Source organism: Mya arenaria, chromosome 7 (genome assembly GCF_026914265.1).
Source record: "Mya arenaria isolate MELC-2E11 chromosome 7, ASM2691426v1".
Taxonomy (NCBI): domain Eukaryota; kingdom Metazoa; phylum Mollusca; class Bivalvia; order Myida; family Myidae; genus Mya; species Mya arenaria.
This window is the reverse complement of record NC_069128.1, coordinates 47,125,009-47,140,667: the sequence shown is the minus strand read 5'-3', so window position 1 is coordinate 47,140,667 and position 15,659 is coordinate 47,125,009. Positions and strand designations below refer to the sequence as shown.

At 34.8% G+C, this 15,659-nt stretch overlaps 1 protein-coding gene across 6 annotated transcripts; it reads right to left on the bottom strand.

Moving 5' to 3' along the window:
- Nucleotides 1-4,563: 4,563 nt before the first annotated feature.
- LOC128239982 (ribosome biogenesis protein SLX9 homolog) lies at nucleotides 4,564-14,214 on the bottom strand. Of its 6 annotated transcripts, none has more exons than XM_052956457.1 (7): nucleotides 14,128-14,214; nucleotides 13,399-13,430; nucleotides 10,775-10,901; nucleotides 9,611-9,806; nucleotides 9,030-9,180; nucleotides 8,466-8,522; nucleotides 4,564-6,175 (listed from the first exon to the last, which is right to left on the bottom strand). In XM_052956457.1, exons 3-7 carry the CDS (start codon nucleotides 10,874-10,876, stop codon nucleotides 6,055-6,057), a joined length of 627 nt encoding a protein of 208 aa, XP_052812417.1. In that variant the 5' UTR covers nucleotides 10,877-10,901; nucleotides 13,399-13,430; nucleotides 14,128-14,214; the 3' UTR covers nucleotides 4,564-6,054. The 6 variants fall into 6 exon arrangements, with proteins under 6 accessions (XP_052812417.1, XP_052812416.1, XP_052812415.1 ...); XM_052956456.1 differs by having other exon boundaries at nucleotides 14,023-14,186; XM_052956455.1 differs by lacking the exon at nucleotides 13,399-13,430 and having other exon boundaries at nucleotides 14,128-14,200.
- Nucleotides 14,215-15,659: the final 1,445 nt, after the last annotated feature.

The following is a 15,659-nucleotide window of genomic DNA, read 5'->3' as shown; positions in this document are numbered from 1 at the left end:
GGTCGCTTAGCTCTGTTGAATGACGTGTCTGTGCATTTTACATATATACATCGACATTATTTCTTCTTTTTTTAAATTTATATTGATTAATTATTATATTATTTTTGCATTGATTACATTTTAAAATAACACTAAAAGGACGCTACTATTATTCTATGCTTTATCAAAGACAGATAATTAAACAAACTTTTAATATGAGATGTAATCATTTTTAAACAGCATATTCAAAAAAAAACTCTCGGGGAAGTCTTTAAAAATAGATACGTGGCCACAAGTTCCCCATTAATAAGGGGCTTAATATCGTGTTTCTTTATATGAACCTTAATCATAATTTTTTTTTGTAATTAAATCATTAAATTCAATTTAATTTAAAACGCATCGACGTTTATTGTACGCCTTTGGACTATGTTGCCTGAACACCAAATACATTTTTGGTATTATTGGTGTGTATCTTATATGCAAAAAATGGCCTTAAAGCTGCACTCTCACAGATTTACCGTTTTTACAACATTTTTTGGTCTCGAAATGAGCAAATGTTTTGCGTAAATATCTGCAAACCAGTGATAAAAGATTGCTGACAAAATATTTGATCGCAGATATTTTATATCTCAGTTCGGAAACTTATGTTTTATGGCTTAAAGCGATACTAACGGTTTAAGAAAAATGCATAAAACATCAATTTTTGAACTTCAATTATATAGAAAAATCTGCGACTATTGTTTTCTTGTCAATATGCATTTTCGAATAAATTGGCTTGTTCAAAGACAAAAAGAATAAAAATAAAAACAGTTGTAAACACGTTCAATCTGTGAGAGTGCAGCTATAAATACATCTTACATAATGTAAGCAAGTAAGCGATATCCGTTCAAATGATAACAAAATAACATAAGGTCAACAATCACCAACAGTTATTAACATTATCGGATCCCTTAACGTTTCCTTTCAACTCAACTCAACTCAACTCAACTCAACCATACGCAACTCAACTCAACTCAACTCAACCATACGCAACTCAACTCAACTCAACTCAACCATACGCAACTCAACTCAACAGGAAGCATATCCTATACAACACCTTCCGGAGGGAGCGGGACTGCTAACGTCGACGAGAACGCCTCGGGTGGAACAATTTTAATTGACGTTGACGTCACCAATAATGGTGGTACTGTGACGTTCTCGATGGCAAACGAGTTCCTTCAAATTCATCCCACCAGTGGCGTTATTACGGTCAAAAATGGCGTCGTCATTGACTATGAGACGTTACCGAGTGACAAGACATTTACGGTGACGTTCGGGTAACGTTTAAAAGAATTTGTGTTGACGTTCATAATTAACAGAGCTTAGAATTTGGTGGTAACATCCGTCGAATAATATAAAAAGGCATTATATCACTAACCCAATTTGTGCAAATAATAATCGGCACAAGTCGTCATCGGAAAAAAGTGCGAAAGGGAAATATTTGTTAAACTTCTGTAATATATTCCCTGTCGTACAAGGCCATATTTCGTTTTGGGTTTTTTTCCTGCTGGTTTTACATAGATCCTTATGAGGTTGTTGTCATAAGCAATGAAATGTAATTTGAGCGAGAAAAGAATCACTACTTATGTTGTTGATCTTAAATATACAAAGAAATCACAAGTTTTATTTAGGTAGTTTTTATAAAAAATAAAACATATCTGATTTTTTTGTGTGTGAAAAAAAACCTCTGATGTGTTTTAGTGCATCGGATAACGGTGGAACGCCGCTGGAAGGCTCGCTTGTCGTGACGGTAAATGACGTCAACGAGGCGCCGACGTTCGCCGGAGAAGAACTTGTGCAGAAGGGGATATCTGTTAATGACAAAACATATGAAAGTAAGTCAGTCTTTTCCCCGATAGAGTGTTGTTAGAAGAGGAAAAAGAGAGGGTGGTTACTCTGGCTCCGCGTTAGGTAAATTGGCACGATGGATGCACATTGAGCTTGTGCCAAGGAGGGATTGGAGCGAAGTGAAGCCGCGTGCTCGATGTGATGTAAGAGTGTGGGGTCGGGGTGACATTTGCGGGGAAGAAGCCATACAGACAGTGATATCGCCATGAACATTAGTACGAATATGCGCGTGAGAGAAAATATGCGCGCGCGCGCGCGCGCGAGAGAGAGAGAGAGAGAGAGAGAGAGAGAGAGATTTTGCTGGGTGGCAGGTGAAAGTGATCTTGGCAAAGATTTGAGACTCTGTTTGGCGACATGTTTTAAGGAATGGAACATGTTTATGTGCAATCCTTTTTTAGAGCTTAAAATTAAAACCGTTGATGAAAAGGGATCCAGGGTTTATAATAGGGTACATTGATGTCAAAATGGCAAGGAAAAGCGAAAAATGAGATTGCGGGTTATAACATGTTATAAATACACATATATTTTTTCAGACGAGGCTGTGGCAAACGTTAGGGCCAGAGACCCCGATATGAAAGGCCAGAAAGGTGCTATCCAGTCCTATGGAATACGTAAGTAGCACCGTGGCTAACAGACTGAACAATTCAGTATTGAAAAGTCGGATGGTTCTAAACGTTTCCATACTGTTAGCAGAAGAGGTATTTTACGGAGATTCAAACTCATTTTCTATGGCATTTTTGTTAAAATTAGATTTATATTTTGAAATACTTACCGAAGAATGGTCTTCAGAAGAATTTTACCTTATACATAACGTTTATATGTTCATGAGAAAGCTATGTTTTCAGTGTCTTCAATGTAAACTGGCTTATCTTCTAACGTTGTTTTGTGCATTCGTACATTCGTATTTTTGTTGAGTAATTTTGCCCGGACACCACTCTTTAAAGATTACAGAATACAATCATCTATAGAATAAAGAATTACCAATTGAATGTACGTGAGCAGACGGTAACTTTTCGTTTATCAAATTCTTGTTTAAACTATGAATCTGCGATATACATTGGCACGTTTCATATCACCAGTGTCGTTTAGCATGCCCTGTTTGTTCTGGGACTATTATCTATGTATTTGCTGGGTATTTTCGAATGACATCGTCAAATAACGTGTATTATAAATCCTTCAAACTGCACTCTCAGATTGATAATTAAGACATTTTATACATTTTTTCCTTAAGAATCAGCTGATATTGGTATCACTGTCTTCAATTCAGTCATAATAAGTAACACGCAACAGGTCTCAATTAATTGGAAAACTGTCGAAAATAATATTTTTCTTAAAACGTAAGTAACGTTTTAAAAGCCATAAAACGTCAATTTTCGAACATAAATATGAAAAGTTGCGAGCTGATTTTTTGACAGCAGACCTGTTTCACCGTACAGACATTTACGCAAAAAATGGCTCATTCGAAGACAAAAAGTTGTCATAACGGTCAATCCTTGAGAGTGAAGCTTTAATATTCTAGGCTTATTTGGTTAAGATTATTTAAGACTCCCCTCAAAGGGAACAAAGTAACAGTCCGGGTCCTCTATTTATAAATTACATTTGCCTTGCTTCACAAGTTGACATTATCAACGTACTTTCGACATAGATGCATAGTGTTGAGACAAGAATGTAATGAATAAAAAAACATAACTCTCAATCAATCGTAACAACTCGGCCGTCTCCGGCGAGCTTCGGGATGTCTGTTGGATAATGGCCGAGGTTATCCGATTGAAACTTCACTTCGCGCAGACACATACAAATATATTTCAGAGACGCCGAACACACCATTCGACATTTCCGACGTTGGATCCATCACAGTCGCTAACGACCACTTCATTGACATCACGACCCGCGTGGTCTGGTCGATTGAAGTCATTGCAGTTGACGGAGGTAACTAATAACTCAAGTGATAATCGAAAAAACCCAGCTGATAATAGCATTGCAAATATACTCCTCTAAACAAAATCATATATCTTTATACATTTTATCATGGTTAGACTTCGTCATAAGGAAGCCATAACTATAAGATAATTATTTTGAATACATATAGCAAGTTACCCCGCTTGGTATTTTTTATTCTGGGCTGACCGATGTACATCGATGGTGTAGCAGTGTTGCGATGGATCACAGATTACAGTTTTATCAAAAACAGAGTTAAGAACACCAAAAAAAGTGTAATTTTACTGATTATTCAAACTCAACAATCTAAATTTCAGGTAACCCATCTCTGACTGGGACGGCTACATTTCACATCGGGGTATGCAAGCTATGTTCTAACAGCGGAGCTACTACCCCCACAGTCGGAATATTTGGACTCTTCCTGTGCATTGCTGCTATATTTAGTCTATGGTTTTAGCCTGCCGGGGTGGAGTTACGTCCGAGTAGCTTATGCAATATCTTATTTAACGAGGTATCGATTCAAACTGAATCGGCAATATTATGGTTGTTCCAAAGAATTTACAGCGTTAAACAAGTAAACAAATATAATAGCATCAAACGACGCTGAAAATCCGTATTTTCAGCCAAGTAGAATATTGAGTCCATAGAATTCATATGACGTATGACGTGTGTGCGATTGGCTTTTCCATTTTTAGGCAATCAAGTCATACAGAAAATTGTCATTGATAATAATAAAACAAATAAAAGTAGATACTTGTATATTTTTATTGTTTATCATCATCAAAACAAAATCCCATAATCAACAAAACAACACCTTGATCAGCATTGGTCAGTTACTGGTGGCAAGTACTAGTTTTCTAAAACAATAACATATCAGACTAACATCAGCTTAGCATACTGTAATGAGCTCCGAAGTGAAACCATGACTACGAAAGATTAAGAATTGAAAAAAGGAGAATTCAACATGCGAAAATACATATTTTTTATGTGTACAACTCTAACTAATAATAAACCACTAATGCCCTGGAATTTAGACTTTCACAGACTTGTATTCAGAGTATAAATCTTCAATCCGCAAAGTAATGGAATTGATTATTTATTAACTCTTCATAGAAAAGGGCTTAAGTATAGACGTTAATGTGTAAATTGGTACATCTATCAAGCAAAAACGTCCCATTCAACTCCATCTTTGTACAAATACACGCATTTGAACAACAAAAAAACTTGTGGTGGAACCCCTTAACAAGTGTTTACAAAAGTGTAAACTATGACCACATACAGTCATTGTACAAGCTACAAGTTACAGAAAGAACTTGTTACAAGAGTGCTGCATAGAGAAAGCAAACACTTGTCTGTTGTTTTTTTTCCAATAAAACAAGGGCCATAATTCAACAAATATTGATGCCAGAGTTATGGACATGGCTGTACCAATGCGTATTGTCTCCGGCAACATGTGTACCAAGGTTCAGCTGAATACTCAGTTATTTTAGTTATTGCTTATATCAAAGATTTTGCACAATGCCAATGCTATTAAAATACACTTACTACTACTTGTCTGTGAAACACAAAAAAAATGTAAGTATGCTAGAAAAACAAACAGAGAACACAGCCAAAGTTCGTCCGTTTTTTCCTTACTTTTTAAAGACACAACTACACTAACAATAAGCGTAACATAGATTTATGTGACTTGCTATAGAAGTTGTTATTCAGGTCGCTACAAATCCACTTGCTTGCTCGCATTTGCGAGTGATTATTGAGGTTGTGCGAAAAGAAATTCAATCACACTCGTCCGCCCAGGCGATTTAGATTCTCCGGATTTAATTTTTAATCCAATTTATTTTCCAAAATGAAAGGATTGCGATAAACATTATAATTAATAATGTAAACAGTCTAATCGCAACCGGAAATGAGGCCTCATTTTTATCAAATGCACATGGTCGAACCCAGAGACTGTTTAATCGATTGTATGTTGGAGATAATTCTTCAGGGAATTGAAGAAAACAAAGGAGGGTAAGTGACCAAAAACAAATTTTTCGAGGCCTGGTAACACCATAGAAACATGTGTAAAGAGTTTCATTTAAATATCTTGAGTGGTTTCCCTAGCCAACGTTTTGAAAGACAACTCAGTGTCAACAATGGCACCATAGCAACAGCAATACCACAACATTGTTTTCCCCGAAACAAAGGTCAAATAGTCCTTATTAATTTTCATGGGGCTTATAGCTATAGTTTATATAGATTTTTATGATGTTAGGTGTCCATTTCTTCCTGCTTGTGGCGCTCCTGTAAATGGTCAGATATGGTGGCCGTTGGGTTTTCTTTGAAAGATGGATGGGAAATGACCTTCTGGAACACAGCGATGTCCGCTAGCCTGAAATATACACAGAATGATTTGAAAACAGAAATACTTACAACATTTAAGTGCTTTAATTTAGGTGTGTTTTAACATGCCAAAAATGTTGTTTTAGAAGATAACAGACATTTTAATACTTTACTAGGAAAAATAAAATAAAATAGCTCTATTTGAACACAGGGGAAATACTCATTACTGACGGCATTTTGGTCCAAGCATTTTAATACTTTAATGGGAAAAATAAATAAAATAGCTCTACAGATTTGTTCAAGAAAATAAGATAATCAACCTATAAATTTATAAATAAGAACACAGCAGACAACAAGTGTTGTTTTCCAAACAAGTGGCATAACCTGACAATTAATAAAGTTTGAGTTATGGAACTTGCTCTGTATGTGCAGATTGCACTCAGCTGGCAACATATTTTCAAAGTTTCATTGAATATCTTAAACAGATTTTGAGTTATTGGAAAAGTGAACGACTTCACTTATTTTTTTATTATTTAACTCTCATTTTTAGGCCTAGGTAAACATGGGCATGTTGTCACTAACATGATGTGAATAAAGTTTCATTTGAATATCTTGAAGTAATGGCCAAGGAGAAAGTTTTTGCAAAAGGCCAGAGACAAAACCAAGGCTACTATAGTACCTCAACTTATGTCTTTAAAATATAGACAAATAAACTTGAAATTTGCTCTTGAAAAGAAAGTCAAAAGATTGATATAGTCAAATGTCAATTAAAAATATCTATGCAAGAGCTGTAGGGTATGATAGGACTACATATGTATGTATAATCTAGGTAAACATGTGTACCAAAATTTCATGTTAATATCATGAACATTTTTTAAGTCAAGGCCAACAGTTAAGGTTTACTCAACTTTGACAAGACCCATGACAGTATAATAGATAGTAACTAGAAATGTGTCCATAGGACACGGATGCCCCCACTTCGATTTTTTGTCACAGAAAATAAGCCATAATGATTATTCAGGATAATCTGCACATATAGGATAAGTTTCCATGACTATCGAACTTGATCAAGATATTATGGTCACAAACATGTGTTTAAAGTTTGGTGAGGATTGGACAAACAGTTTTCAAGAATTAGATCGGAAACAATCTTCGGGACGTATTTTTCAAGTCTTTTTTTGCAAATAAAGGGCCCACTCCTAAATGATTAAAGCGATTTCCATGGCTATCGAACTTGATCAAGATATTATGGTCACAAACATGTGTTAAAAGTTTGGTGAGGATTGGACAAACAGTTTTCAAGAATTAGATCGGAAACAATCTTCGGGACGTATTTTTCAAGTCTTTTTTTGCAAATAAAGGGCCGTAACTCCTAAATGACAAAAGCGATTTCCATGGCTATCGAACTTGATCAAGATATTATGGTCACAATCATGTATGTAAAGTTTGGTGAGGATTGGACACATACTTTTCAAGAATTAGATTGGAAACATATATTTTTGAAGTATTTTTGGCAAAAAAGGGCCGTAACTCCTAAATGACTAAAGTGATTTCCATGACTATCGAACTTGATCAAGATATTATGGTCACAATCATGTATGTAAAGTTTGGTGAGGATTGGACACATACTTTTCAAGAATTAGATTGGAAACATATATTTTTGAAGTATTTTTGGCAAAAAAGGGCCGTAACTCCTAAATGACTAAAGTGATTTCCATGACTATCGAACTTGATCAAGATATTATGGTCACAATCATGTATGTAAAGTTTGGTGAGGATTGGACACATACTTTTCAAGAATTAGATTGGAAACATATATTTTTGAAGTATTTTTGGCAAAAAAGGGCCGTAACTCCTAAATGACTAAAGCGATTTCCATGACTATCGAACTTGATCAAGATATTATGGTCACAAACATGTGTTTAAAGTTTGGTGAGGATTGGACAAACAGTTTTCAAGAATTAGATCGGAAACAATCTTCGGGACGTACGTACGTACAGACAGACAGACGTACGTACGGACAAGGGCAACCCTATATGCCGCCACTTTGTGGGAGCATAACAAGGATGATAACTGACCAGAAATTCCAATCCTGAAATTAAGTATGAGTATGAGGGATACTGGCCCTAATGAGTATTAAAAGGGCTAAGACCCCTGTTGTTACATCTTTTTATATCCATTTCTAGGTACCTTTTCCATTTTTTAATGCAAGTGTTCAGCAAAAACTAACTAAACAACTGTACAATAGTCAGAAACTGTAAGCATTCAATCATGTTTTCAGGACTTTATCATCCCTGTAGTTATCTCCCCTTCTTAAAACAAACAGGCTAAATTCTTACATTTGTTTTCTCCGTTTCTTTTCTTTCTGTATCCCTTTAGGCTTTTTCGGTTCATTGCTGAAAAACACATTATTTATATATTTAATATGCGTAGGAAAATGGCAGATGCCAAAATTCTTAATTGTTTTATGGTACATTATAACTGATTCCAATATAACAGGATCCCCAGTGGTCCCTTATTTCCCTTTCTTAGAATTAAGTTTTTGTACATGCAAAAAATAAATTCAAAAAGTTGAAAAAAATGGATTAAACTTTAAAACATTAAATTAAAATTTAAATAAATTCTCTTTTATAGATAAAATCAACTTTAGTCTTTAAATGAAACAGGCCCAAGGTCCTCGGTATCGTTTCAAAAAAATAAAGATAGTAAATTTCCAGGCGTTACCTCGCTTTATGCATAAACAATGTTTCTATATACATTTATCACATAGATTCTGCCCATAACTTTACGGGTGTCCGTAGGCACTTTTAAGCAGCAATGGTTTATGACTAAGATATCAAGTTGCATGGGCCCAGGGCAGGCACACGACATTGTTATACACTAACAATCTGAGACTCTCTCACCTGGCAGATTTTGTCCCTGCAGATTCTTTGAGCAGCAGGTCCAGTGTGGGTAAGGCATCGGCCAGTGCTCCAATGTCCCCAACAACTGGTGTCTGTTCCTTACGTTTCTTTTCCTTTTCCTTTTGTTTGGCAGCGTCTATTGCACTAAGCTCTGTGAAACAAGATATAAATGGCATTATTAATACCTTAATTTCCAATCTTTTAAAGAAAAGAAATGTTATCAACTTACACGGCTTCAATTCAAATTTCATTATTTTTTTTTACAGACACAATTTGAAAGTTCTTTTTATGCTACATTATTATTTTGTAAATAAATGCTTAAGTCAAATATTGCTTCACCACTTAGATTGAAGTCCTTCAGCCAGTTTTTAAAAAGGACAGGGTATGGCAGAAGAGAGAGAAGGGAGAAGGGAGAAGAGCTCATTGTATTGAGCTGAAAAGAATTTAAACATTATGAACTTCCCAGAAAATGTTAGGAAATTGTGTAACAAGTTCCATAAAAACACAAACTCAGTGACAGTCCTCTGTCATTCTCTATGAAAAACTAAAGTCAAATATAGACTGATATTAAACTGGCCTACTCTGTATCCACAGCTCATGTCTCAACTTCTGCTTTTCCTTCTTCTTCAAGCTGAGGCCTTTCAGAGATTTTGATGAGAGGGTACTTCTGGCGTCAAACTCTGGCAGTTTGGTTGTGATGTTGTATTTACTCAAGTCAATGCTGTCAAATAGGCTGGATTTCTGTACATCAGCGTGGGTCAGACCAGCTGGAAGGTCCTGAAATTCAAAAGCTGACATGTGAAAACGACTTCCAAAAAGTGCATAACACTTCTCTGATTTTGACATCCAGAATACTCTGTTAAAAGATATGTATGTCAAACATTTGCAACAGTTGCACAGTTATAATAGACATTAAGTGTTGCCCTCCTGACCTCAAAAGCAATAGGGGTCATGCAATGGTGAAAAGCAACCCACCACTGAAGTTTCATTGTCCTATGTAAGACCGTTCTCAAGTTTTTGTGCAGACAAAGATTTCATAAAAGTGACTGTGACCATGACCTACTGACCTCAAAAACATTAGGGGTTATCTACTTGTCAAGGTTAACATACCACTTAATCATGGTCGTACACTTAACCATTATTGATTTTTTATAGGACAATTAAATGTGATCTTTGACCTAGTGACCTCAAAAAGAAAAGGAGTCATCTCTTTGTCAGGGGAAACCTACCAATGACGTTTCATGGTCCTTGATTAAACAAGTCACTGTGACCTTTACCTTTGATCTACTGATCTTAAATACATAGAAATCATCAACTTATCATCATGTATCTCTGAGGTATTGTTGAACAAGACCTGATCTAATGTCCGACAGACTGACCTTCTGACCTACCTATTTGTAAACCTATATGCCCAAGCTTCTTTGACAGGGGCACCAAAAATGGGTACTAAGGCATCATATAAGAACATAACATGCAAAACACTTTTGTTACTTTGAACAATTTACAAAGATTCTAGGTCGGATTTTCAGAAAGAAACTGTTCATTATAAGGTTATGAATTCAGACAGCCTCGGGTCAAAAGGTTATGTTTACTGTTGTTGATAGTATCCGACTATAATTAATATTGAATTGGAGTATTTTTGTACTTGGTTGAAATGACAGTAGCTGGTCATTTTTTTGGGATATCCCAACTTTCAAGATTACCTGTATATAAATTTGACAGAACAAAATCAAAACTTTAATTACCTTCAAAATAGACTTTGGAACCTTGCTCTTTGAACTCTCCGGCTGTTTCACCTTAACTGCTGCATTGTGTACCTTCTGCCTTTGACGTTTAACTTTGCCCATTCTTGTTTCAATTTAGTATAACAATCTGAAAGACAACATTTAATTATGTAGAATTTAAGGACTTACTTTTATATGGGCTCTTAACTTTCACTCTGAAGTAATTTCCATAATACAAATACCATGTCAGTAAACGATTTTTGTCCCAATTCTATTTTTCATGTTGTTGCCATTTACTGTCATTTGAGAAGACTGACATTCAGTTAGATTAAAAGCAAACACAACTATTATAACAAAAGCACAAACAATTATGCAATATTTATTTTGTAATTTTGGGGAAACAAATGTTTAAAACTTGTGAAAAAAAATAAATTCAATTGAAGGTAGGCATATTTTGGCCACTGCTAAAGAAGATGACCTCAGCCTATATACATGTATGATAATATGGTCCTCTTTCAGAAAATAGAATTATTTCATCAGTGCAAAATAATGAAATTGTCCCATAAAATGACATTTATACTAAAAATTATCCATCATTATTTTCATAATATTTTTAAATGAATGGTGAGCAAAGGATGCTGAAAGTCTTTGTGCTGGGATCTTTACAAAAGTCAGTGTACCGGGGGTAGGTGGATGCCAGAGTACAAAAATCTTCAAATGATCCTATAACCATTTCTAAAGGTGGACTTTATTTAGAACTAGAAGAAAATTGAGCTCCCCAGTTGTATTCAAAATGTCGCATTTTTCCCTAGCCCAATTCCTATAATGTTAAAATAAAACAACCACTGATATGGCAGTCCAACATGCTAATTTTCAACTCAGAAGACAGCCTCATTTTAATTGGGCTGCACCATCGATCACAAATAATCTACTTTTGTAGAATGTTGAAAATATATACTAATATAAACATGAATACTATCGTGGTTCTCAGACAGCATTAGTTCCCAGACATTTATAATTTTGGAAGTAACATATCAAGCAGGTGCTGACGCTTCATATCAGGTAAGGACTTGCAAGTTAAATTTCAATACCAAAAGTTTCCAGTTTTGTACAAAATTGCATTTAACTTAACAAAATGCAGACCATAAAATATGGGCAACTGTCAGGTAAGATGTTTTGTTCGGTATACTACCTTTTTTGTTCAAACAACGATATATATCATATATTATCATAAATTTTTAATTTGAACATTTACATTCAGAACATGTTGAAAATAGATCCCCTTGTATCACTCATGTACAGTACACTCCACGCAGAACTACCACTTTCCTCGGTGACTCGGAGACGTTTTTAATTTATCGCGGATTTCCGCCGAGTACGCAACCTTTTTCCTCGCTAAATTTCGCCGAGTTGCACCGAGTTAATCGTTTTCTATGGAGGGTTTTATTGCCAGTAGCGCCGGTGATCGTATCGATTTATTGACCTAATCGCGGAACTCTGCGTGTTGTGCATAGCTACTACAGTACATTGCTTCTGTTAAAACAGTATTAAATAATTAGATAATTAATTACAGTAAGTTTCTTTTTAAAAACAGTTATCGAAAATTTCCATATCAATTTTCATCAGCATCGTCTAACAACTGTTGTTTTTCACATTATGTAATTAAAAGATATACCATAGCGTGCGTTTGTGTTTGTTATTGTTATCTTTCTCTTACTATATTAAGGTGTTGAGAATTTAAATTAGATTGGAGTAATGAAGGTGTTGAGAACTTTGTAAGCGTGCATATTTTTCGGTCTTTTTTTTCCTAATTTCCTGCATTTTACCTGACTTATTAATTTATCCGTAGTTATCAATGGTTCTAAACTTATTTATTACGCATATAAGTGTAAATCCTTTATCAAGTTAATTAAAATCCCATTAAACACCATTTTATACATGCATTGAAATGAATAACACATTCTATCGGCTTGAGATCAAACAGTCACTCTGTGTGACATCACATAACTCACAGTTTTACCCACGAGGATCTCACGAGGATCTCATGGAGAGCATGTATATTGTTATGCAGGATTAATGTGTCTGAGTGGTGTTTTCGAATGTAACTGGAGTATTGCATTTCCAACTTTAATTAATCACATTAATTAGTTACCTATATCATTGAATGTGTTGACTTTTATTGATGATTCAATAAGTATAACTGTACATAATTGCTTCTTACAGTCTAAAGTGTGGTATAAGTTTTAAAGTTTGTTTTACAAAAATGTCATGTCTGTGTTTTCTTAATCCCTTGATTGCCCTTGTTGTTTATTTAATCCTCCAATAAATATTTCACACTTTCTCTTTCTACATGCAATACATCGTTTAAGATGGTTATTTACTAATTAACTTGTCACAGTGGTGTACTATATGGTTAGGTAATCTTGCCAGGATAAAAGATGAAAATCAATAATCTTCGTCTGTGAAACTTGGTAAGTGTGAAAGTTACGATTGATGTTCTTTGGGTGTCCGGAAATTAGGTACGCGAAATAAATTATTTTTATAAACAATTACGGGTGTAGCAAAAATTATCAAATAAATTAAACAAAATTAGATACAGTGGGAGATTCTTATCGGTTTTCCTCCGAGTTTCGCGGTGTTTTTACCTCCTGGATGTTGTGTCCACGATGACCGAAATCTGCCGAGGAAAATGGAAAGTCATTTAATGACAAAAGAATATAATAACTGGTTTAAATTATTATTTGTCTTTTAAACATAATTACAAACTAAACCTGCTTCAGGGCAGGATTCCAAGTTTTATTTTTATTTTTAAGGAAGTGTCTCAGAACTACTTATATTGAACTTAAATTTGGCCCCTTCTGAACACCACATTTGCATCCTTCTAAAATGGAGTTAAGTTATCTAATTTCACGTTATTGTGCATTATTTCATCAAGAGAAAAGCTAAAATTTGTAGTGTGTGTGGGTAAGAACCAGCCGCCCGGTTAGCTCAGTTGGTTAGAGCGCCGTGCTAGTGTTCCGGCGGTTGTGGGTTCGAGCACCACACCGGGCGCACTTTTCCTCCCAGGTTTACTTTAAATTTCAAAAGATGTATTCAGATATCTTCAAAAATCATGATAAATATCTCGATAAAAGTTTAAAAAAATGTCCGAATACTACTCGCCTATTGGTACGGCTTAAAAATAATTCTTGTGTTTTCCCTTTTGGCTAATTATTCATTTTCATCATGAAAACATTGTCACGAATGTGTCGCGAAGTTATATGACTTACATGCAAAGTATAAGTTCCTAGACTGTAATCTGCCTTAATATCACAACAAGATGCATTTGAATTGTAAAAATAATTGGTGCTTGTATTACTAAGTAGTTGCCTTACATTTTCACGTATTTATATGCTAAAAACGACATAAACTACCAATGTAACATGGAGGCTGCCATCTTGAATTATGAATACCGAATAATCAAAGCGTTGTCATCATGAGGAATTACGGACACTACGGACCATGGACATTACGGACCAGACATTACGGACCAAATTTTGGGACACTACGGACCAGATTTAGGGACATTACGGACCATCTTCGGAATCTTACGGACCATGATTTAAACTCTTTTTTTTAAATTAATCACTCATTAGTTTTTAATTTGATAATAATTACTTGAATATGAGTGCTCAGTATGACGTTATATCTTCCATAGAACTGTGAAAAATCCCGTGAAATTCGAATAGATCAATGGTTCATTATAAAATCTTGTGAAATTCCAAAAGGTGTTAAAGACCTATGCATTTATAACAATTATGTGAACAATAATGAACGAAATTTGAAAGATCGGCAGTTAAAAGCAACAGAAGAAATATTTTCCAAAACAGTTTATTTCCCAAAATAAATCGAGCAGAAATATTTTCCAAAACAGTTTATTTACCAAAATAAATCAAGCATATACATTGTATTAAATAAACGATGTGTGTTTGTTGCAATTCTTGCAAACTGATGTTTAAAACTGGCAATTTCTGTTGCCTTAATTAGTGTTTATTAGTTATAATTGTACCCGTAATTATCGGCGGTATATTACAAAAGAAACAAACATTATACTGACAACCTTTAATTGGCAACCATAAAAGTGTGAAAACCCATTGTAACGGCACACTTTCACTGAACCCACGGCTCAATACACAATCCGAATGGTAGGTTACAGTGCCATTTATCATTTTGGCTCAGATTTAGCGGAAAATGAGGTTATAGCATGTTGACATTAAAAACAAGTCGAGTGTTTGGTTTGGACACTAAAAAAAGGTCAAAGAATTCACAGTCAAGACGGAAGTCTATACTTCAGTAATTCCGACAGTATTTTAAGAAAACTTCAAAATTGATCCGGAATTGCCCAGTATATGCAACTGCAACCTATCTTTGTAAAAATCGGAGCTGCAACCTTTCATTTTCTTTTCGTTCTCATATCTTTTAAAATCATTAATATATTTCTTCACAAATACCCGTACCTGTTATATTTAAACAAAACTTAAGTGTTTTATGCGATTTTCCTGAACTTTTATCTCATTTTCTACTAAATCTGAGCCAAAATGATAAATGGAACTGTAACCTACCAGTCGGATTGTGTACATGTTAGAAACATTGCAGAAGTGTTCTCGAAAACGGTATCAGTTTCAAGGAAAATATGGATATGTAAATACACACTAGGTAGGTAGGCATATGATAGGCTATGTTAATTATAGGTATTACGTTGATTTTCGGCTCGAGTCGAGCATTTTGGTGCCATCTTGCACTGAAACCGACCATTTGGTCACTGACTGAACCTTTCAATTAAAACAAATGAAACGGAAAACAAACAAATATGACGATTTTAAGTTTATTTCAGAAAGCAATCGATCACATATGAAAACATTAATAT

Coding starts and splice junctions, on each gene's coding strand:
- LOC128239982 (XM_052956457.1), bottom strand. CDS start 10,876: ATGGGCAAAGTTAAACGTCAAAGGCAGAAGGTACACAATGCAGCAGTT. Junction 9,807..10,774: donor TTCCAAAGTCTATTTTGAAG/GTAATTAAAGTT, acceptor TTTGAATTTCAG/GACCTTCCAGCTGGTCTGAC. Junction 9,181..9,610: donor ACATGAGCTGTGGATACAGA/GTAGGCCAGTTT, acceptor CTTGTTTCACAG/AGCTTAGTGCAATAGACGCT.